At 47.2% G+C, this 24574-nt stretch overlaps 4 protein-coding genes across 5 annotated transcripts in view; all 4 read right to left on the bottom strand.

Annotated features, from left to right (window-relative positions):
* LOC310701150 (uncharacterized protein) overlaps window positions 1-24574 on the bottom strand; it is a 105258-nt gene that overhangs the window by 14617 nt on the left and 66067 nt on the right. The gene's annotated exons all lie outside the window — the stretch shown is intronic.
* LOC310701038 (uncharacterized protein) overlaps window positions 1-24574 on the bottom strand; it is a 165037-nt gene that overhangs the window by 106631 nt on the left and 33832 nt on the right. The window lies entirely within an intron of this gene.
* The window catches only part of LOC310701362 (uncharacterized protein), a 66557-nt gene that overhangs the window by 35065 nt on the left and 6918 nt on the right, over window positions 1-24574 (bottom strand). The window lies entirely within an intron of this gene.
* Window positions 16034-19899, bottom strand: LOC310701924 (uncharacterized protein). Its single transcript, XM_083493465.1, has 2 exons — window positions 18405-19899; window positions 16034-16501 (listed from the first exon to the last, which is right to left on the bottom strand). The coding sequence occupies exons 1-2, from the start codon at window positions 18661-18663 to the stop codon at window positions 16041-16043; spliced, it is 720 nt and encodes a 239-aa protein (XP_083349591.1). The 5' UTR covers window positions 18664-19899; the 3' UTR covers window positions 16034-16040.

The raw sequence follows: 24574 nt of genomic DNA, 5'->3' as shown, positions 1-24574 counted from the left end.
ATCTGTTTGACCTTATGCTCTTGGCTGAGTTTGACGTCCAACAAATATCCGGGTAATTGAAGTCCCCCATTACTACTATCTCCCTTCCTTTTGCATGCTTGGCCATCTGTTCCAGGAAGGCATCATCTATGGCCTCCGTTTGGCTTGGGGACCTATAGTAAACTCCCACAACGAGGTCTCTGTTATTCTTCTCTCCCTTAATTTTGACCCAAATGCTCTCACTTTGGCTTTGAGGTTCTAAATCTTGGATCTCTTCACAGGTATACACATCCCTGACATATAACGCCACTCCTCCTCCTTTCTTGTCTGGTCTGTTTCTCTGAAATAGATTGTATCCCCCCATTATTACATTCCAATCGTGGGACTTATCCCACCAGGTTTCAGTGATGCCTATTATGTCATATTTAGTTTGCTGTACCAAGAGCTCAAGCTCATCTTGTTTATTTCCCATGCTTTGCGCATTAGTGTACAGACATTGAAGTCCATTAATCATTCCCCCGTGTCTCTTATTTAAGGATTTTTTCCTCCCACCACTAGGTCCGCGTGCTGTTTGCTCCATTTGGTCTATGACATTTGGATGATCATCTTCATTAATTGATAGACTCCTACCTTCAGGAGCACTGTCTCCCTCCCCCACATTAGTCAGTTTAAAGCCCTCCTGATGAGGTTTCTGAGGTTTTTGGCAAAAACATTTCTCCCAACCGTTGTGAGGTGCAGCCCATCACTTGCCAGAAGTCCATCTTCAAGAAACTGCAGTCCGTGATCTAAGAATCCAAACCCTTCCTGTTTACACCATTTGCGAAGCCAGCTGTTCACTTCCATTATTTTCCCCTCTCTCCCTGGGCCACGTCGTTCAACTGGGAGGACAGACGAGATGACAATTTGTGCATTTAGTTGCTTCAATTTCCTGCCGAGAGCCTCGTAGTCTCTTTTGATCTTCTGGAGGCTATTGCTTGCAGTGTCATTGGTTCCCACATGAACCAAGAGGAAGGGGTATTTGTCAGTGGGTTTTATGATTCCTTGCAGTCGTTCAGTTACATCTTGGATCTTAGCCCCGGGGAGACAGCACACTTCCCGAGACATCTTGTCAGGCCCACAGATCACTGCTTCTGTTCCCCTCAGTAGGGAATCCCCTATCACCACTACACGCCTCCTCTTGGGTTTGGTCGGGGTTCTTCCGTGAGCTGTCCGTTCCAAGGTCGCCTGCACATTCCCTGAGGACTGACTTTGCTGCTCGTCTTCATATACCTGATCGACTGTAATGAAGGAGAGATCCTCAAATGGAGTCTGCTCTTCGTCTTCCATGCTAGGGGAGAGGACCTCAAAGCGATTGTGTATTTCTAAACAATCAGAGTGAACCCTGGGCCTCCTACTTCTTTGAGTCACGTTTCTCCATATATCTGGCTCCTGTGTTGATGAACTAGCCTCCTTCTCAGGGGAGTCCCCTGTCTCCTCCTTGGTGGAGACGGTGTGCTCTGTTGCTTCCAAGAAGAGCTCCAGCTCTCTAATTCTTTGGAGCGTAGCTACACGTTCCTCCAGTTGCTGGACTTTGTCTTTTAAAAGGGCAATCAACATGCAATTGCTGCAGGTAAAGCTGCCTGCAACCTTTGGCAAGATGGCAAACATTGCGCAGGAATCGCAGGCGCCTGCAGATGTTCCCTCCCTTTCCATCTTGAGATCGTGTCGTTGGGGGTGGCTACAGAGGTCCTCCATCATAAAAAGCTTGAAGACAGGACAATAACTTCCCCCACAAAACAAACAAACAAACAAACAAAAACAACACCTAGGTCTCCCCCAACAAACGTTTGAGACTAGCTCACCTAAATCTAAAAGATGGGTATAACTGCGCGCGCGACTAGGCGCGCGCCGCTGCCCTACAAACTCTGATAAGCTCCTCCCACAGCTAATCCCCTGCCTCAACAGAAACCCTGCCCCCTCTGACCTTTACACAGGGAAAACAGCTAATCAGCCACAAGGAAACACACACACACAAGAAAACCCTTTTTGCTCCTTCTTCAACTGCTGCCCTACAAACTCTGATAAGCTCCTCCCACAGCTAATCCCCTGCCTCAACAGAAACCCTGCCCCCTCTGACCTTTACACAGGGAAAACAGCTAATCAGCCACAAGGAAACACACACACACAAGAAAACCCTTTTTGCTCCTTCTTCAACTGCTGCCCTACAAACCTCAACTGCTGCCCTACAAATGCCCTGCTGCCCTACATGCCAATACTGAAGTTTGGTTTGAACCTTCCCAGGAGCTTCATGACTCTGAAGGTAAACATAGAGAATCAGAGTCTGAGGGGGAGGAAAGTTCAGATAAGAGCTCTCAAGAAAGTGGAATTAGCCAGAGACCAGTTGCTAAGCAACAAAAGAGAGGTCATAGTTCTGAGGAGGAAAGTGGGTCAGAAGAAAAAATTTCTCCCAGAAGATCTAAACGACAAAACAAAGGAGTGCCTCCGGTGCGTTTTTCTCCAGATACTGCAAATGTGTTTGGTGTAATTGCAGAACCCAAGAGTTTTCAGGAGGTGCTAGTTACCAAAAGAGGAGACAGAGCTCTGGAAACAGGCAATGGAGGAAGAGATGTCCTCTCTGAATGAGCACAAGGTCTTTACACCAGTAGCAGCGCCTCAGGGGGCAAAGATTGTAGGCTGCAGGTGGGTGTACAAACTTAAACCTCTGGTGGCAGGAAAGTACAAATACAAAGCTCGTTTAGTGGCTCAAGGATATTCTCAGAGGCCTGGAAAAGATTATGACGAAACTTTTTCCCCTACTGCTAAGGGGGACAGTGTAAGGCTGATTTTAACGCTTGGAGCAAAGAGAAAACTCCTGTTAAACCATTTTGATATCAAGACTGCATATTTACATGCATCAATATCAGAAGACCTGTATCTAGCCAAACCGCCTGGTTATGAGACGGGTTCCAATAGAGCAGGGGTGTCAAACTCAAATTCATCGGGGGCCGCATCAGCAGTTTCGTCACCCTCAAAGGGCCGGTTGTATCTGTAGGACTATGTGTCCACTCTTTATTATCATAAATTATTGTCACTGCATTCAATTATTACTGTTTTTTGTAATAATGTAAGTAATAACTAGCTCTGAAAGCAGAAACATAGTCAAAATAATGGCAAGTAGATATTCAAATGTACAGGCTGGCTATTGCAGATACTGCGAATTCCCACAGGTTCCTCTCCTTCTCCCTGGGAGCAAAACTCCAGAAACAATAAGTGAACTAGGCAAGAATTTGCTTCCTCTTCTTGGCCCCCCCCCAAACCAGTCGCCTCAAGATCTCTCCTCCTCACTCTGCCTAACAGTAGGGCCAGCCCCAGATGCATCCTCGCCAGGCCCCTTTCCGCTCTTGTTTTAATTATTTATTTTTAATAATATTTATTAAGGTTTTAAAGGTTACAAAAATAAAAAATAATAACATCATATTAAACAACATCAAAAACAACACATCATAATAGGAAAAGAAAAAAAAGAAAAAATACAAAAACAGAAAAAAGTCCATTAAAAAAATAAAACATCGAATCTTCCCATAACTTATCATTTGTTAGCTTGTTTTCTTGACCTCCTCACACCTCCCTTTTTTGTATTCTAGTTCGGTTAACTATTTCAGCAAATCCTTTCCATCTTTTTACAATTTTTGTCCTGTAATTTATCTTAATATGATATGACTTTACTTTCCCTCGTTTCACCAATTAACAGTCTATTTTTTCCTAATCCTTTATAACATTTCTGCTAAAACCACATTAAGTTCATTCCAATATCTTTCTAACATTCATTAATTTTACAATGTTTCTGTAAATATTCTTTAAATTTCTTCCAATCTTCTTCCACCGACTCTTCTCCCTGGTCTCGGATCCTGCCAGTCATTTCCGCCAGTTCCATATAGTCCATCACCTTCATCTGCCATTCTTCCCTGGTGGGTAGATCTTGTGTCGCAAATGGTCACATTTAAGAACTGTGGAATCGGTTATCTGTCACATGAGAAACAAGGCCTGATTCCCGCCCCCACCCCTTAATCCTCTCTAGCTATTTGCTGATCCATCAACCCAGATGGAACTAAAAATATTCCTAGTTCCCCGAATTCCTGTCAAAACTATGCCAAGGTGGTGTCAACCATAAATTTTCTCTACTATTTTGAACACATCAGATGAATTGATTCAAATCAATATTCATAAGCATGGAAATGAAAATGCTCCCCTAAGTTTCCTTGGTTGTCCACTTCCAATCTCAGCTCTTGGCAGACTGTTTCTGAACTGGGAGGCATTGGCTGGTTCCTGTCACCTGACAGCTGGAGGTTTCCAGAGAGAGAGAGTGCAAAGTGCTGAGGAACCAGATGCTGAAACTTCAGCTAGAGTTCAACAACACAGGTGCTTGCTATATGCAATTTGGAGACAAAGAATCCTTTATTTTCAGTCAGATTCAGAACTATTTCCTGTCTTCTTACCTATGAATTACATTTCTGTTCCACACTCCCCTCATGAAGCCCACCACAAGATATATTGCTTTCACGCACACAGCAACCCTGCGAGGGAGGTTTCGCATAAAGATGGTGACCAGCTTTAAGTTGCCCAATCGGCTTCACGACTGAGGAGGGATTTGAAATGTCCCTGGCATTTGTGGACCTAGATCCTTGGACTCCAGCTCCCATGAGCCCCAGCCAGCGTGGCCAATGGCTAAAGAAGACGTGAGTTGCAATTTCACATCATCTGGAGGGGCCACAGGTTACCCAACAGGTCCGTTTTCAGCGCCTTGACCTTCTCCTGGTGCAGCTGCCCTTGGAACTCCTCGTACTGGATGTGCTTCGACTTGTAGTGCCTCTGCAGTTTGGCCTTCCTCAAATCTCAAGAAAGGTCGTTGGCTGCAGAGACTTCTACTGGCGGGCGGTTTGGAAGGAGTTCTCATGCCGTGCCAGAGGTGAAGCAAAAGCAGCGTACTGGTGAGGAGTCAGCGTTTGCTGTTAGGCGTTGTTTCCGATGTGGGTCTTCGGCGCATCTAAAACGACAATGTCCGGAGTTGGTCAAGTCTCAGTTGCCGGTGCAGGAGCAGAGACGAGATCATCAGCAGCAGCAGCGTAAAAAGAAATTCTTCAAACAAAAACAGTCGGCTCAGCTGGTGACCGCCGAGGTCAAGATTGCTGATGAGAAACAAGCTGTCTGGGTGGTTGATTCGGGAGTGTCTCGGCACATCGTAAATTCAGATGAATTGTTTGTTTCCAAGAACTCAGCACAGCGCAGCCAGGTGGCTCTAGCAGACGGAAGTACTTCCGAAGTGATTTCGGGGGGTGCAGTTTTTGTTCCTTGTCTTCGTGAATGCCTGCAAAATGTACTTTGTGTGCCTTCATTAAGGAGCAATCTGATGTCTGTAGATTGTTTGCTAAAAGCTGGGTTTAAAGTGTATTTTGAAGGAGACAGTTGCATTATTAAGAAGGCTGGTGAGATTTTAGGCACTGCTAAGTCAGAGGGAGGCTTGTTTTGGCTTAAAGCGGGATCTCAAGTTGCAGCAGTAGTCAGTAAATCTCAGCCTGCAGTGAATAACAAAGCTATACATGACAACTGTGTGCACTTATTGCATAGGAAAATGGGGCGTGCTTGCTGGAAAAGTGTACTAAAAATGTCTGAATTGGCTGATGGGGGTGATTTAAAGAGTTGTAACAAATACCTTGATTGTAATGTTTGTAAAAAGGTTAAAACCCACAGAGTCTCTTACCCCAGAAGTGACAGAGTTAGTGAGTCACCGCTACAGCTGGTTCACATGGACGTAATTGGTCCATTTGCTGTAAGCAGGGGTGGAGCGTGCTTTTCACTAACAATTGTGGATGACGCCACGCGTTACTCTTGGGTTTTTCCCATGAAAAATAAGGGTGACGTGTTCACTAAATTTAAAGGCTGGGTGGCATCTGTGGAAAGATTTCTGTCCATTAAACTCAAAAGGATTCAGACGGACAGAGGTGGCGAATTTATGTCAAATGCTTTTAGAGATTGGTTACAAAAGCGTGGCATTGGGCATAGGAAAACGAACGTTTCCCCCCCAGAGGAGAATGGCGTTGCAGAGCGAAAAAACAGATCTTTACAAGATATGATGTTTGCCATGCTTGATGATGCTGATTTGCCCATGTCTTATTGGGGGGAGAGCATGCTCACCGCGTGTTATCTCCAAAATAGGCTCTTTCATCAAACAATAGGTACAACCCCGTACTTTAAATTGTTTCAGAAAAAAACTAAAATTGACCATTTGCATGTGTTTGGATCAAAAGCCTGGGTATTAATTCCAAAACAAATGAGGAAGAAGGGAGATCCTAAGACCAAACAGTTAGTGTTTGTGGGTTACCAGGAGCTGGGAAAAGGTTTCCGCTTTGCTGAAGGGACAAATGGCATTGTGATCTCCAGGAATGCCAGTTTTTGTGAACATAGTGGCTGGGAGAGACTACATAGAATCATAGAATCATAGAGTTGGAAGAGACCACAAGGGCCATCGAGTCCAACCCCCTGCCAAGCAGGAAACACCATCAGAGCACTCCTGACATATGGTTGTCAAGCCTCTGCTTAAAGACCTCCAAAGTAGGAGACTCCACCACACTCCTTGGCAGCAAATTCCACTGTCAAACAGCGCTTACTGTCAGGAAGTTCTTCCTAATGTTTAGGTGGAATCTTCTTTCTTGTAGTTTGGATCCATTGCTCCGTGTCCGCTTCTCTGGAGCAGCAGAAAACAACCTTTCTCCCTCCTCTATGTGACATCCTTTTATATATTGGAACATGGCTATCATATCACCCCTTAACCTCCTCTTCTCCAGGCTAAACATGCCCAGCTCCCTTAGCCGTTCCTCATAAGGCATTGTTTCCAGGCCTTTGACCATTTTGGTTGCCCTCCTCTGGACACGTTCCAGTTTGTCAGTGTCCTTCTTGAATTGTGGTGCCCAGAACTGGACACAGTACTCCAGGTGTGGTCTGACCAGAGCAGAATACAGTGGCACTATTACTTCCCTTGATCTAGATGCTATACTCCTATTGATGCAGCCCAGAATTGCATTGGCTTTTTTAGCTGCCACGTCACACTGTTGGCTCATGTCAAGTTTGTGGTCAACCAAGACTCCTAGATCCTTTTCACATGTACTGCTCTCAAGCCAGGTGTCACCCATCTTGTATTTGTGCCTCTCATTTTTTTTGCCCAAGTGCAATACTTTACATTTCTCCCTGTTAAAATTCATCTTGTTTATTTTTGCCCAGTTCTCTAATCTGTCAAGGTCGTTTTGAAGTGTGATCCTGTCCTCTGGGGTGTTAGCCACCCCTCCCAGTTTGGTGTCATCTGCAAATTTGATCAGGATGCCCTTGAGTCCATCATCCAAGTCGTTGATAAAGATGTTGAATAAGTCCGGGCCCAAGACAGAACCCTGTGGCACCCCACTAGTCACTCTTCTCCAGGATGAAGAGGAACCATTGATGAGCACCCTTTGGGTTCGGTCAGTCAGCCAGTTACAAATCCACTGAGTGGTAGCATAGTCAAGACCGCATTTTACCAGCTTCTTTACAAGAATATCATGGGGCACCTTGTCAAATGCCTTGCTGAAATCAAGGTAGGCTACATCCACTGCGTTCCCTTCATCTACCAGGCTTGTAATTCTGTCAAAAAACGAGATCAGGTTAGTCTGACATGACTTATTTTTCAGAAATCCATGCTGACTATTGGTGATCACAGCATTCCTTTCTAGGTGCTCACAGACTGTTTGCTTAATGATCTGCTCCAGAATCTTCCCTGCTATTGATGTCAGACTGACTGGGCGGTAATTATTTGGGTCCTCTCTTTTCCCCTTTTTGAAAATAGGGACAACATTTGCCCTCCTCCAGTCTGCTGGGACTTCGCCTGTTCTCCAGGAATTCTCAAAGATGACTGCCAGTGGTTCTGAGATCACATCTGCCAGTTCTTTTAATACTCTTGGATGCAGTTCATCTGGCCCTGGAGACTTGAATACATCTAAACTAGCCAAATATTCTTGTACTATCTCCTTAGTTATTCTGGGCTGTGTTTCCTCTGCTGAATCATTTGCTCCAAATTCTTCAGGTCGGGCATTGTTTTCTTTATCGGAGAAGACTGAGGCAAAGAAGGCATTGAGGAGTTCAGCCCTTCCTGTGTCCCCTGTTTGCATTTCACCATCTTCTCCTCTGAGTGACCCCACTGTTTCTTTGTTCTTCCTTTTGCTACGAACATACCCATAAAAGCCTTTTTTGTTGCTTTTAACCTCTCTAGCAAGCCTGAGTTCATTCTGTGCTTTAGCTTTTCTGACTTTGTGTCTACACGTGCTGGCTATTTGTTTGAATTCCTCTTTGGTGGTTTCCCCCCTTTTCCATTTTTTGTACACATCCTTTTTTAATCTTAATTCAGTTAAAAGTTCTTTAGATAGCCACGCTGGCTTCTTTAGGCACCTTCCATGTTTCCGTCTCATTGGTATTGCCTGACGTTGTGCTTTTAGTATCTCCCTCTTAACAAACTCCCAGCCATCATGAACTCCCTTTCCTTTTAGTATTGCTCTCCATGGGATCTCACCCAGCACTTCCCTAAGTTTTATGAAGTCGGCTTTCTTAAAGTCAAGAAATTGAGTCCTAGTATGCTTGGCTGCTCCTTTCCGCTGTATGGTAAACTTCAGAAGAGCATGATCACTCGCGCCTAATGATCCTTCCACATCTACCCCACTAACCAGGTCATCAACATTGGTTAGGACCAGATCTAAAATGGCTGTTCCTCTTGTTGCTTCTCCCACTTTCTGGACAATGAAGTTGTCTGCAAGGCCAGTGAGGAATCTGTTTGACCTTATGCTCTTGGCTGAGTTTGACGTCCAACAAATATCCGGGTAATTGAAGTCCCCCATTACTACTATCTCCCTTCCTTTTGCATGCTTGGCCATCTGTTCCAGGAAGGCATCATCTATGGCCTCCGTTTGGCTTGGGGACCTATAGTAAACTCCCACAACGAGGTCTCTGTTATTCTTCTCTCCCTTAATTTTGACCCAAATGCTCTCACTTTGGCTTTGAGGTTCTAAATCTTGGATCTCTTCACAGGTATACACATCCCTGACATATAACGCCACTCCTCCTCCTTTCTTGTCTGGTCTGTTTCTCTGAAATAGATTGTATCCCCCCATTATTACATTCCAATCGTGGGACTTATCCCACCAGGTTTCAGTGATGCCTATTATGTCATATTTAGTTTGCTGTACCAAGAGCTCAAGCTCATCTTGTTTATTTCCCATGCTTTGCGCATTAGTGTACAGACATTGAAGTCCATTAATCATTCCCCCGTGTCTCTTATTTAAGGATTTTTTCCTCCCACCACTAGGTCCGCGTGCTGTTTGCTCCATTTGGTCTATGACATTTGGATGATCATCTTCATTAATTGATAGACTCCTACCTTCAGGAGCACTGTCTCCCTCCCCCACATTAGTCAGTTTAAAGCCCTCCTGATGAGGTTTCTGAGGTTTTTGGCAAAAACATTTCTCCCAACCGTTGTGAGGTGCAGCCCATCACTTGCCAGAAGTCCATCTTCAAGAAACTGCAGTCCGTGATCTAAGAATCCAAACCCTTCCTGTTTACACCATTTGCGAAGCCAGCTGTTCACTTCCATTATTTTCCCCTCTCTCCCTGGGCCACGTCGTTCAACTGGGAGGACAGACGAGATGACAATTTGTGCATTTAGTTGCTTCAATTTCCTGCCGAGAGCCTCGTAGTCTCTTTTGATCTTCTGGAGGCTATTGCTTGCAGTGTCATTGGTTCCCACATGAACCAAGAGGAAGGGGTATTTGTCAGTGGGTTTTATGATTCCTTGCAGTCGTTCAGTTACATCTTGGATCTTAGCCCCGGGGAGACAGCACACTTCCCGAGACATCTTGTCAGGCCCACAGATCACTGCTTCTGTTCCCCTCAGTAGGGAATCCCCTATCACCACTACACGCCTCCTCTTGGGTTTGGTCGGGGTTCTTCCGTGAGCTGTCCGTTCCAAGGTCGCCTGCACATTCCCTGAGGACTGACTTTGCTGCTCGTCTTCATATACCTGATCGACTGTAATGAAGGAGAGATCCTCAAATGGAGTCTGCTCTTCGTCTTCCATGCTAGGGGAGAGGACCTCAAAGCGATTGTGTATTTCTAAACAATCAGAGTGAACCCTGGGCCTCCTACTTCTTTGAGTCACGTTTCTCCATATATCTGGCTCCTGTGTTGATGAACTAGCCTCCTTCTCAGGGGAGTCCCCTGTCTCCTCCTTGGTGGAGACGGTGTGCTCTGTTGCTTCCAAGAAGAGCTCCAGCTCTCTAATTCTTTGGAGCGTAGCTACACGTTCCTCCAGTTGCTGGACTTTGTCTTTTAAAAGGGCAATCAACATGCAATTGCTGCAGGTAAAGCTGCCTGCAACCTTTGGCAAGATGGCAAACATTGCGCAGGAATCGCAGGCGCCTGCAGATGTTCCCTCCCTTTCCATCTTGAGATCGTGTCGTTGGGGGTGGCTACAGAGGTCCTCCATCATAAAAAGCTTGAAGACAGGACAATAACTTCCCCCACAAAACAAACAAACAAACAAACAAAAACAACACCTAGGTCTCCCCCAACAAACGTTTGAGACTAGCTCACCTAAATCTAAAAGATGGGTATAACTGCGCGCGCGACTAGGCGCGCGCCGCTGCCCTACAAACTCTGATAAGCTCCTCCCACAGCTAATCCCCTGCCTCAACAGAAACCCTGCCCCCTCTGACCTTTACACAGGGAAAACAGCTAATCAGCCACAAGGAAACACACACACACAAGAAAACCCTTTTTGCTCCTTCTTCAACTGCTGCCCTACAAACTCTGATAAGCTCCTCCCACAGCTAATCCCCTGCCTCAACAGAAACCCTGCCCCCTCTGACCTTTACACAGGGAAAACAGCTAATCAGCCACAAGGAAACACACACACACAAGAAAACCCTTTTTGCTCCTTCTTCAACTGCTGCCCTACAAACCTCAACTGCTGCCCTACAAATGCCCTGCTGCCCTACATGCCAATACTGAAGTTTGGTTTGAACCTTCCCAGGAGCTTCATGACTCTGAAGGTAAACATAGAGAATCAGAGTCTGAGGGGGAGGAAAGTTCAGATAAGAGCTCTCAAGAAAGTGGAATTAGCCAGAGACCAGTTGCTAAGCAACAAAAGAGAGGTCATAGTTCTGAGGAGGAAAGTGGGTCAGAAGAAAAAATTTCTCCCAGAAGATCTAAACGACAAAACAAAGGAGTGCCTCCGGTGCGTTTTTCTCCAGATACTGCAAATGTGTTTGGTGTAATTGCAGAACCCAAGAGTTTTCAGGAGGTGCTAGTTACCAAAAGAGGAGACAGAGCTCTGGAAACAGGCAATGGAGGAAGAGATGTCCTCTCTGAATGAGCACAAGGTCTTTACACCAGTAGCAGCGCCTCAGGGGGCAAAGATTGTAGGCTGCAGGTGGGTGTACAAACTTAAACCTCTGGTGGCAGGAAAGTACAAATACAAAGCTCGTTTAGTGGCTCAAGGATATTCTCAGAGGCCTGGAAAAGATTATGACGAAACTTTTTCCCCTACTGCTAAGGGGGACAGTGTAAGGCTGATTTTAACGCTTGGAGCAAAGAGAAAACTCCTGTTAAACCATTTTGATATCAAGACTGCATATTTACATGCATCAATATCAGAAGACCTGTATCTAGCCAAACCGCCTGGTTATGAGACGGGTTCCAATAGAGCAGGGGTGTCAAACTCAAATTCATCGGGGGCCGCATCAGCAGTTTCGTCACCCTCAAAGGGCCGGTTGTATCTGTAGGACTATGTGTCCACTCTTTATTATCATAAATTATTGTCACTGCATTCAATTATTACTGTTTTTTGTAATAATGTAAGTAATAACTAGCTCTGAAAGCAGAAACATAGTCAAAATAATGGCAAGTAGATATTCAAATGTACAGGCTGGCTATTGCAGATACTGCGAATTCCCACAGGTTCCTCTCCTTCTCCCTGGGAGCAAAACTCCAGAAACAATAAGTGAACTAGGCAAGAATTTGCTTCCTCTTCTTGGCCCCCCCCCAAACCAGTCGCCTCAAGATCTCTCCTCCTCACTCTGCCTAACAGTAGGGCCAGCCCCAGATGCATCCTCGCCAGGCCCCTTTCCGCTCTTGTTTTAATTATTTATTTTTAATAATATTTATTAAGGTTTTAAAGGTTACAAAAATAAAAAATAATAACATCATATTAAACAACATCAAAAACAACACATCATAATAGGAAAAGAAAAAAAAGAAAAAATACAAAAACAGAAAAAAGTCCATTAAAAAAATAAAACATCGAATCTTCCCATAACTTATCATTTGTTAGCTTGTTTTCTTGACCTCCTCACACCTCCCTTTTTTGTATTCTAGTTCGGTTAACTATTTCAGCAAATCCTTTCCATCTTTTTACAATTTTTGTCCTGTAATTTATCTTAATATGATATGACTTTACTTTCCCTCGTTTCACCAATTAACAGTCTATTTTTTCCTAATCCTTTATAACATTTCTGCTAAAACCACATTAAGTTCATTCCAATATCTTTCTAACATTCATTAATTTTACAATGTTTCTGTAAATATTCTTTAAATTTCTTCCAATCTTCTTCCACCGACTCTTCTCCCTGGTCTCGGATCCTGCCAGTCATTTCCGCCAGTTCCATATAGTCCATCACCTTCATCTGCCATTCTTCCCTGGTGGGTAGATCTTGTGTCGCAAATGGTCACATTTAAGAACTGTGGAATCGGTTATCTGTCACATGAGAAACAAGGCCTGATTCCCGCCCCCACCCCTTAATCCTCTCTAGCTATTTGCTGATCCATCAACCCAGATGGAACTAAAAATATTCCTAGTTCCCCGAATTCCTGTCAAAACTATGCCAAGGTGGTGTCAACCATAAATTTTCTCTACTATTTTGAACACATCAGATGAATTGATTCAAATCAATATTCATAAGCATGGAAATGAAAATGCTCCCCTAAGTTTCCTTGGTTGTCCACTTCCAATCTCAGCTCTTGGCAGACTGTTTCTGAACTGGGAGGCATTGGCTGGTTCCTGTCACCTGACAGCTGGAGGTTTCCAGAGAGAGAGAGTGCAAAGTGCTGAGGAACCAGATGCTGAAACTTCAGCTAGAGTTCAACAACACAGGTGCTTGCTATATGCAATTTGGAGACAAAGAATCCTTTATTTTCAGTCAGATTCAGAACTATTTCCTGTCTTCTTACCTATGAATTACATTTCTGTTCCACACTCCCCTCATGAAGCCCACCACAAGATATATTGCTTTCACGCACACAGCAACCCTGCGAGGGAGGTTTCGCATAAAGATGGTGACCAGCTTTAAGTTGCCCAATCGGCTTCACGACTGAGGAGGGATTTGAAATGTCCCTGGCATTTGTGGACCTAGATCCTTGGACTCCAGCTCCCATGAGCCCCAGCCAGCGTGGCCAATGGCTAAAGAAGACGTGAGTTGCAATTTCACATCATCTGGAGGGGCCACAGGTTACCCAACAGGTCCGTTTTCAGCGCCTTGACCTTCTCCTGGTGCAGCTGCCCTTGGAACTCCTCGTACTGGATGTGCTTCGACTTGTAGTGCCTCTGCAGTTTGGCCTTCCTCAAATCTATCTTCCTCTTCTTGTGGACACATTGATTGTGTCCAGAAACAGACAATTAGGCAGACGGAGCTGTTCTAATATGGGAGTCCTATGCTGCCTATAGCCAGCCCTGGTCAGCAAAGTGACTGCAGCTCTTTGAGCCATTGAAGTTTCTGAGCTCTTTTCAAAGGAAGCCGCAGGTACAGTGTGCTAAAGTAACTCCTACGCAATGTGGCACCAGACTGCTTTCTTTTTTTGTAATTACAGTGGTACCTCGCAAGACGAATGCCTCGCAAGACAAAAAACTCGCTAGACGAAAGGTTTTTCCGTTTTCGATTTGCCTCACAAGACGAATTTCCCTATGGGCTTGCTTCGCAAGACGAAAACGTCTCGCGGCTTTGTTTCCTTTGTCTAAAAACAAAGACATGTTTTGTTTATAAAGTTAATTTATTTTCCCTTCAATTTTTGAACTGCTCTTTACAGTATGTGTGACTTTAAAGAGCAGTTAATAAACTGTTGTTGTACCAAATTTGGCTTTGTTTGGACTTTTTCTGACCATAGGAACGCATTAATTGATTTTCAGTGCATTCCTATGGGATTTCGTGATTCGCAAGACGAAAAATTTGCTAGACGACAAAACTTGCGGAACGAATTAATTTCGTCTTGCGGGGCACCACTGTATCTGTTTGTTTTAAATTCTATAGCTTAAATTCTCTTGATGCTTGTTTTTTTGAGAAGGGCCTCTTACAGTCAGAAAGAAATGATTTTCAGTGCAGCTCCATAACACTGATTGCGCCCTCACACTGCCCCTTTTTGTGTGGGGATTTGGATCCAGAAAAAGAGCAGACAGGGAAAGGTTAAGCAGAATCCCACCCCCACCCCCCGCGCCAACCTTAGGTGTGCTCAGCCTTCAACTGCTTCATGACTCTACCTTGCATGAGAAGGCAGGATGGAGCTCCAGGAAACAGGAAGTGGTCCTTCAACCAGCCAGGACATCTCACCATCACAGACAGTTCCAGTCTCCTGCTGTGGAGTCAAGAGTGGCCCTGGGATGGCAGAGAGAGGAGGGGAAGGGGCCAGGGACAGAAGGAATGGCAGGGCTCCAGATGCCCCCTTGGACCCCTCCCCTGACACCAAGGAGAGCTCCTCTTCTGGGGCTGAAAGCATTGGCGTGGTTTGATTTTATCAGTATTGCAGGGAAGCATAGAAGGAAAGGTAAAGAACACCTATACGGTTTATTAAAGTATCTGTGATTTTTCCCCTGTGTGAGTTCGTTGATGTCTTCTAAGTGCTCCACTTTCACTGAAGCTCTTTCCACATTCAATACATTTAAATGGTTTCTCCCCCGTGTGAATTCGTTGGTGTACTCTAAGTTTTCCACTATCACTGAAGCTCTTTCCACATTCAACACATTTAAATGGTTTCTCCCCCGTGTGAGTTCGTTGATGTCTTCTAAGTGATCCACTCTGACTGAAGCTCTTTCCACATTCAATACATCTAAATGGTTTCTCCCCCGTGTGAGTTTGTTGGTGTATTCTAAGTGTGCGGCTTATGCTAAAACTCTTTCCACATTCAATGCATCTAAATGGTTTCTCCCCTGTGTGAGTTCGTTGGTGTATTCTAAGGTCTCCACTTTCACTGAAGCTCTTTCTACATTCAAAACATTCAAATGGTTTCTCCCCTGTGTGAATTCTTTGGTGTATTCTAAGTGCTCCACTTTCACTGAAGCTCTTTCCACATTCAAAACATTCAAATGGTTTCTCCCCTGTGTGAGTTCGTTGGTGTCTTCTAAGTTTTCCACTTTCACTGAAGCTCTTTCTACATTCAAAACATTCAAATGGTTTCTCCCCTGTGTGAATTCTTTGGTGTATTCTAAGTTTTTCACTTTCACTGAAGCTCTTTCCACATTCAATACATTTAAATTGTTTCTCCCCTGTATGAGTTCGTTGGTGTTTTCTAAGTGTATCATTTCGACTGAAGCTCTTTCCACACTCAAAACATTCAAATGGTTTCTCCCCTGTGTGAATTCTTTGGTGTTTTCTAAGACTTCCACTATCACTGAAGCTCTTACCACATTCCATACATTTAAATGGTTTCTCCCCTGTGTGAATTCTTTGGTGTATTCTAAGTGATCCACTAACACTGAAGCTCTTTCCACATTCAACACATTCAAATGGTTTCTCCCCTGTGTGAGTTTGTTGGTGTCTTCTGAGTGCTACACTTTCACTGAAGCTCTTTCCACACTCAAAACATTCAAATGGTTTCTCCCCTGTGTGAATTCTTTGGTGTATTCTAAGATATCCACTTTGACTGAAGCTCTTTCCACATGCCGTACATTCAAATAGTTTCTCCCATGTATGAGTTCGTTGGTGTCTTCTAAGTGCTCCACTTTCACTGAAGCTCTTTCCACACTCAAATCATTCAAATGGTTTCTCCCCTGTGTGAGTTCTTTGGTGTATTCTAAGTGCTACACTTTGACTGAAGCTCTTTCCACATGCCGTACATTCAAATAGTTTCTCCCCTGTATGAGTTCGTTGGTGTCTTCTAAGTGCTCCACTTTCACTGAAGCTCTTTCCACACTCAAAACATTCAAATGGTTTCTTCCCTGTGTGAGTTCTTTGGTGTATTCTAAGTGCTACACTTTGACTGAAGCTCTTTCCACATTCAATACATTTAAATGGTTTCTCCCCTGTGTGAGTTCGTTGGTGTTTTCTAAGTGTATCATTTTGACTGAAGCTCTTTCCACATTCAATACATTCAAATAGTTTCTCTCCTTTGTGACTTTTTTGTTGTATCCTCAATTTCTTTGTTTTTCCCCATAAATTCACATATGGCTTCATAGAATTCTGACTTTCATCTTCCTCACCTGTTTGGGAGTCTGGGAGGAAAGAGAATCCTGTTAGACTTTCAAGAAAGACAAAAAGGGAACTGAACACATGTCAATCCCAATCTGTACCTTCTCTCATTGTAACACCTTCATTCTCCACTATCCTCTCTATGTTCCAAATTTTACGAAAGCTGATGAGATAGTGGCAAGAGCAACACATGATCTCTCCATTCAAACTTAATAAAGCACCATCGTTTTATAATACAGATCTATGGTGGAATTGGCTTATTAGACACATCTATTTTTTTCTTTCTGAAGTGAAGAAATGATCTCATGCTCAAGTAACAGTATTTCCCTTGTGAAATAAATAAAACTTAAGTGCTACATGTAACTGTAAAAATATTGCAATATATTGGAACCTAAGAAGAGCCTTCTGGATCAGGCAAAGGCCCACCTAGTCCAGCATCCTCTTCTCACAGAGGCCAACCAGATGCCTGTGGGAAACCGGCAAGCAGCACTGGAGCACAAGAGTCTTCTCTGCCTTCCTGTGCTTTCCAGAAACTAGTATTAAGAAGCATTATTGCCTAGGACCGCGAGGGCAGAGCAGAGACGTCAGTCTTATCCTTTTCTTCAAGCTATCCATGTTGCTGGCCATCACTGTCTCCTGTAGGATAGATTCCATAAATGAACTACGCTTCTGTTTATTCATCTTTTGCAGCCCTTAAAGGCTGATAAATGTATTATCACGCTTGTGTGGGCTGCAGTCTGACAAAGTGGACTCTTGACCAGGAAAGCTGGTGCCACTATAAACTTCTGAGTCTCTTTGTTGGCTTTGTGTACTTATGTTGAAATTTGTACCAAGGTTGTACCACAGTATCTCCATGGAAGCTTAGGCACGGACAAAATTACAGGGTGTCAGCTCTGTGAATCTCAAGCCTCTCGTGCCTCCGATGACAGAGCCTGAGAATGCAAGAGATGTGATTCGGTTGGAAGGTGAAGCAGGGAAGCAGCAGCCAAGCTGCAGCAGGAGCAAAGAACAAAGAGCAGGAAGAGGGGGTGCCGGGGGGGGGCACAGACTGTTATCTCCGGTTTGAGCTCTGACACTGAGACCCTGGAAATAGCGTGTCCAAAAAATCATAGGCTCAAGAGAATCTGCGAGAAGAGGGGAAAAGAAAGCGAAAGTGGGGGCTTCTTTGCTGGAGGACTCGGCAACTGTAAGCTGGGATGAACAGGCTGAAGACTGAGCTCCACAGTGATTTGTGAGTTTGAGGAATAAACCTGAGATAATTACTACTGGAGTTGTCTAGCGTCTGTGCGGGAGAACCAAGCCATTACACAGGGGTGCTATAAATTATAATCCCACTCTCTCCCTCCCTCCCTCTCACACACAACCCCAGTCTGTAAAATTGGCAAGTTTACACAATTTGTTTATAATACCATCCGCTCTTTGACTTTATATGCCCAATCCTAAGTGTAGAGCCTCCAGCCACAGGAATTGTGTATCATGATAACTGGTCCTTTGTCCCTGAACCCCACCAGAGTGGGAAGGTGCATGCATTTATTGTGTTTTGGTGCTGGTGGGATGTATCATTCTGACCCTGTCTATAAAAAATAAGAGTAACAGAAACAATTTAAATGCATTAATTATAAATAGTTATGGGAAGCATTTCCATTCCCCTTCACCCATTTTTCAGGATTGGTGAGCAACATCATTATCATCAATTATTCTTGCCGTGGAAATAACACCTAAGATTTCAAAGCCTGGAGGAAGAAAATCTGCCCCCACTACTTTAGGAAAAGGATTCAAGAAACAAAGAGCTGCTTCGGAGAAGGCCTCTTCCCTTCCTTCTTCCTGTCAGGAACTTCCTTCCATTTGTCTCCTCTCCATCTTTTCCTCTTTCTCCCTCCACCATCCATCTGTCCCTGTCCCCATCTCCTCTCAACTGGAACTCACCAGATTTCTCCAAGGGCCCTGGGAGGGAATGCTCAGAGGTTGTGGGGAGGGATGCGGGAGAGAGCCTGACCAGGTCAACCGTCCATCTTCCTCCTTCCATCCTGGCCAGGCTTGCAGGTTCAGTCTCAGCTAGGTTTGCAGGTTCAGCTTCCTGAGGAGCGCAGAATCCAGAGCAAGTTGCAGTTTCCTGGGAGGGAGGGAAGAAGAAGAAGCCAAGGGAGTCTGAGAGCCCCTGCAGGGATTCTCCTGCCCAAGACATTCTGCTGCCCCTGAAGAAGCCCCAATTGGGCACCCCCTAGCGGAAAAAAACGCTAATTGCATCCTTAAATTCTTCAGAGCACAAGGGGGTTTCTTCATTCCCGCAGCTCCAAAATTATACAAGGCCAAATCTTTGGCACAACTCCTCTATGGTTATTTTTGGGCCCACCTTCCTCTGCTTTCTCCCCCCTTGAGAGAGTTCAATCTAGACTTCTTAGAGCTCTCCTCCAAGTCCCCAGATGTGTCTCAAACGCATGGGTTAGATTGGAAATGGGGATGATGAGAGTGGAGGCTAGCATCTGCCTAATATCAATCTACAAGTGGCTGACATTGAACCTGCTCCCCCGAGGGATAGCCCCATTGATCCTCTGTGACCAATTCCAGTCGGGCTGGCAGACTGCAGTCCTGAACACCCTCTGGAAACTGGGTTTTGCCCTTCAAGCCCTTCTAAGTCTGGGCTTGGGCCAGGCAAAAGCTCCGTTCAGGCAAAGAATATTAGACACCGAGAGACAGCAGGACTGTGCAAGGTGCCCTGACTATAGAATTGGAGAAATCGAGAGATATATAGCTGCACCGGCAGCATATCTCTTCTTTCTCGTATCTAGGGATGCAAGAAGGGCCTTTGCACTCGCCAGAAGTTCGGCTCTTCCCTCGCTGGTCCTGGATGAAGCCTTTAGAAGGGTCCCGTATGCTCAGAGACTTTGCACCTGTCCACTGGGAGAGATAGGAAGCCCAGAATACTTATTCTTTAAATGTCCCTTTTATGAAGAGGCACGTAGTAAGAGCATGGATCCCCTACTGGTGAGGTTAGCCGAACTCCCGCAAAAGCAAAAATTTGACCTTTTGCTGTGAGGCAAAGATCAGAAGCTGACCTGGATGGTCGCCAGATTCTGTGTACATTTCTGTAGGCGCAGACCATCGCCCAACTCAAGATAGTCCGACATGAAAAGCCCCAAACACGGTTCCATGGGTGACTCTGAGACAACTCCCTGGGACAGTTTATTGTTGTACATTGTTTCTAAATTTAGCGTTGAACATTGTTTTAATTGTCTGTTTTAACCATATTTGCACAGCAGTTTCTAATGTTGTGAGTGTCCTCTATTTAAGAGGCTTCTACTCTGCAGTCTCTTATAGTTGTTTTAACTGCGAGTCTTTTAGTTCTTATGCTCTTACAGTTGTTTTAACTGTGTGTCTTTGTTTGTTTTTAGTTCTTATCTGTTTTAATTATCAGGTTTTTTTATCCATCCATTATCCGTGTTTAATGTTGTATTTTATTTAGATGTTTTATCCTATGCGTTTCCATGTCCTAATTTGCTAATTTGCAATTATTGGTTAAAAAAATCCTAACTGCTATTTTATCTATATGCTTTTTTAATCCTGGTCTGTGACCGTAATAAAGTTCATTCACAAGTGGGCACCCCCTTCCCAAGAGCCTCCACCCATTTTCAAACACCTTTGGCAATTCCTTTCACCCGTTTGTCCCACCTCCCTTCCTAAGGCTGGCATGGTATGCACATTAGTGCAGTGTTTCCCAACCTTTTTTGGGCAAAGGCACACTTGTTTCATGAAAAAAATCTCGAGGCACACCACCATTACAGCCCCGTGACGTCAGCGCGCAGCGTCACGCCGGGAGGGACATGAATTGCTAGCAAATTACATAATCACCTCCTTGAGGGCTGGCTCATCTTCTCCGAAGGCAGAACCCCATTAATTAACAGCACAGACTCACACCATAGCCAAGACGAGGGGGGGAAACCTCAGTCATGCACAGTCATGCACATGTGGGGGCTAAATGAGGACGAAGACCGGGCAGAGAGCAGGATTCAAATCACCCCACCTGGCCAGGACAATCCCTGGGTGCTCCCTTGGGCCACTCACCTGACCCACCTCGCAGGGCTGTTGTTGCGAGGATAACACGGGGAGAACCACGCGCGCCCCCGGGAGCTCCTTGGAGGAGAAAGTGGGCGATGAATGCAATGCACGAAATATATGAGAGGCGACCAGGTTTTGCAGGTGAGGGGCCCCTGCCAGCCTCCGCTTCCAACACCCGGTGCAACGACGCCGAAGTTTCCCCGCGGGCTCGGCTCGGGGAGCAGTGCTGCTCCCCCCCGGCTCCCCTTCGCCCTCCTGGCTCTCTCTGCCGCCCACTGGGGACCCCCCTCACCTGCCAAGTCCGGAGCGCCGGTGGAAGTTGCATGCATGCATGCAGGGCGCCGCGTTGCCATTGCATTGCACTCCATGCAATGCCTGCACGCATGCATTGCCTTGCACGCCCAAGGGGTCTCCCCGCGGTCTGATGCATCCCCTCCGGCGCGGATGCAGCATTGCAAAAATAAAAAAAACCCCGACGCAGCCCTACCTGGGGGGCAGCCTCCGCCTCCGCGGGGATCCCCGGGCTCCATCCTGCCGCCCGATCTCCGCGGGGGCGCAGGCAGGCTGCGTGGGGTCTGCGCGGAAGAGCCCCTGCCCGCCCGGCCGCCGCCGCTGCGCTCATTCCATGGCTGGGAGAAGAGCGCTTCAAACAAAACGCCCGGCCCGCCAGGCCATGCTGGGAAACGTAGTTTGCGCACCCCGCGCGGGCGCGGAGCCCAAGGGCGAGGGGACTACGGATCCCGGCAGCCCCCGCGCCGGGGACGGAGGGGGAGAGGCCGGGTGCAGGGATGGAGGGGTGGGTGGGCGAGCGAGTGAGTGAGTGGCAGCCGCCAAGCCTTGGCCGAGAGCCAGGAAGGGCCTCCCCGGAGGAGGAGGGAGGCACAGAGCGGGAGGGAGGGAGGGAACCCCAGGGGTCATCTAGTGACGGCGCCCCAATCGAAAATTTGACTTTTTTTAAAAAAAAACATCTTTCGAATTTTTTAATTTTTCCCGCGGCACACCAGGCAACATCTCGCGGCACACTAGTGTGCCGCGGAACAGTGGTTGGGAAACACTGCATTAGTGGACTGAGAGGAGATCCCTTGGAACTTAAGAGTTAATCTACAAAGAGGACTTCTGGGTTGGCGCGACCGGCTAATGGCGGATTCCCTCCGAGCTCCAGAGGGAATCGGCTTGGCAGGGGGATGGGTCTTGCCGTGCCGGCGACACGGGGACCCTTAAAAACCACGGGCACGGAGCCCGTGGACATGGTGACTCGGCGGGCACCGTAAGCGCCCTCCCGACTCGTGAAGGAGCCTTTTTAAAGGCTACGGAACGGGTGCCGAGGAGCGGCGTGGTGCTGTGAGTCCTCCGCTTCCCCTGCCGAGCAAAGCCGCATGCCATTTGTCGGATAGCGCTGACTTCTTCCTATTAAAATTTGGACTTAAAATCAAGAACAACAACCCGTGAGTAATTTGGAATTGGATTACAAATATTTCGGTTTTGGATTTGACACGAGCGGGGGAGGTGAAAAAAAAAAGGAAGTCCGTCTCCCCCCTATTGTAAACAGTTTAAAGCAAGGATCTGTCAACTAAGGTTGCGGGAAGAATTTTTGTGATTGGATAAGGATATAAATTCTACGGATTTAAAGGACTAAGTTAATGTGCTGGAGGACCAGAGTTTACTTTGTTTGGATTAAGTACCACTTTTCTCAAGCCCGGGAGTAACCCGTGGAAAGAGCCTGCTGAGGATCTACAGAAAACTTTTGACAGCTGTCAAATTAGCTGTCAAAGTTGGAAAACTGAAAGTAAAGAAAGTAAAGAAAGACTGATACAAATAAATCTGACTTTTGGATCGGAAGGGAAAAGAACATTAAGTAACTAGAATCCCTCTAGAGGGGATTCTTGGACACTACAAGAATGGAACTAAAACAGGGAATACAGGAAATACGAGCTTGCTTGAAAGAGCTGATCTTTCTCGTGGGAAAGCTGCGAGAGATGAACGAGAAAGGCCATGTTTTGTCTACGAGCCCTTCAAACCCGAAGTCAATAGAAAACATACCGTATTTTTCACTCTATAGGACGCACTTTTTCCCCTTCAAAAATGAAGGGGAAATGTGTGTGTGTCCTATGGAGCGAAGACGCCGTAGCCCCGCGACCCTCTCCCGGCTGGAGAGGTGAAGCGCAGCTATGGCAGGAGCCTCTACAGCCCCACGTCACCTCTCCAGCCAGGGGAGCGCACGCGGGGCTAAAGAAGCACCCCGCGCGCGCTCTCCCGGCTGGGGAGGTGACGCGCTGCTATAGAGGCTCCTGCAGTAGCTGCGTGTCACCTCTCCAGCTGGGAGAGGGTCGCGGGAGGCTGCTTTAGCCCCGCGCGCGCTCTCCCGGCTGGGGAGGTGACGCGCTGCTATAGAGGCTCCTGCCATAGCTGCGTGTCACCTCTCCAGCTGGGAGAGGGTCGCGGGAGGCTACTTTAGCCCCGCGCGTGCTCTCCCGGCTGGGGAGGTGACGCGCTGCTATAGAGGCTCCTGCCATAGCTGCGTGTCACCTCTCCAGCTGGGAGAGGGTTGCGGGAGGCTGCTTTAGCCCCGCGCGCGCTCTCCCGGCTGGGGAGGTGACGCGCTTCTATAGAGGCTCCTGCCATAGCTGCGTGTCACCTCTCCAGCTGGGAGAGGGTCGCGGGAGGCTGCTTTAGCCCCGCGCGCGCTCTCCCGGCTGGGGAGGTGACGCGCTGCTATAGAGGCTCCTGCCATAGCTGCGTGTCACCTCTCCAGCTGGGAGAGGGTCGCGGGAGGCTGCTTTAGCCCCGCGCGCGCTCTCCCGGCTGGGGAGGTGACGCGCTGCTATAGAGGCTCCTGCCATAGCTGCGTGTCACCTCTCCAGCTGGGAGAGGGTCGCGGGAGGCTGCTTTAGCCCCGCGCGCGCTCTCCCGGCTGGGGAGGTGACGCGCTGCTATAGAGGCTCCTGCCATAGCTGCGTGTCACCTCTCCAGCTGGGAGAGGGTCGCGGGAGGCTACTTTAGCCCCGCGCGTGCTCTCCCGGCTGGGGAGGTGACGCGCTGCTATAGAGGCTCCTGCCATAGCTGCGTGTCACCTCTCCAGCTGGGAGAGGGTCGCGGGAGGCTGCTTTAGCCCCGCGCGCGCTCTCCCGGCTGGGGAGGTGACGCGCTGCTATAGAGGCTCCTGCCATAGCTGCGTGTCACCTCTCCAGCTGGGAGAGGGTCGCGGGAGGCTGCTTTAGCCCCGCGCGCGCTCTCCCGGCTGGGGAGGTGACGCGCTGCTATAGAGGCTCCTGCCATAGCTGCGTGTCACCTCTCCAGCTGGGAGAGGGTCGCGGGAGGCTGCTTTAGCCCCGCGCGCGCTCTCCCGGCTGGGGAGCTGAAGCGCGGCTATGGCAGGAGCCTCTACAGCCCCATGTCACCTCTCCAGCCGGGAGAGCGCGCGCGGGGCTAAAGCAACCCCTGCGACCCTCTCCTGGCTCGAGAGGTGATGCGTGGCTATGGCAGGAGCCTCTCCGCTGCGCCTTTCCGCTGCTCCCTGACCTGCTCTTTGGGGCTGGTGGTGGGCTTCCCCCCCCAGCCCCAAAGAGCAGGTCGAAAGGGACCTGAAGCCTGGAGAGTGAGAGGGGTCACTGCACACCGACCCCTCTCGCTCTCCAGGCTTCCAAGGTAGCCGCCTGAACGCACCTTAAACGGCACAGTGTTTTAGAGCAGGAAAACAAGAGGGGGAAAGTTCTCCCCCTCTCTGTGCATTGCCTCCTGCCGATTCACTGAAGGGGCACTGGGCAGAGAGGGGGAGATTTTTTCCCCTTGTTCTCCCCCCTCTAAAACAAAGTGCGTCCTATTGTCCGGTGCGTCCAATGGTGCGAAAAATACAGTACCTACTGAATTGGAAAGGGACTCGACGTTCAAAACACAGGCAGCTGGACAAGAAAAGGAACCAAAGATTGAGGAGGAAAAGACATCTGCCAAACAGGAGGAGCAGAAAGAAGGGATGGCTGAAACGTCACAGAAGATAAAAGAGAGCCAGAGACCTGTCAAGAAGAATTCTAATTTGACCAAGG

Source organism: Podarcis liolepis, assembly GCF_965112155.1.
Source record: "Podarcis liolepis genome assembly, chromosome: 2".
Taxonomy (NCBI): Eukaryota; Metazoa; Chordata; class Lepidosauria; order Squamata; family Lacertidae; genus Podarcis; species Podarcis liolepis.
The sequence above is the reverse complement of the archived record's forward strand: the minus strand, read 5'-3'. Positions and strand labels throughout refer to the sequence as shown.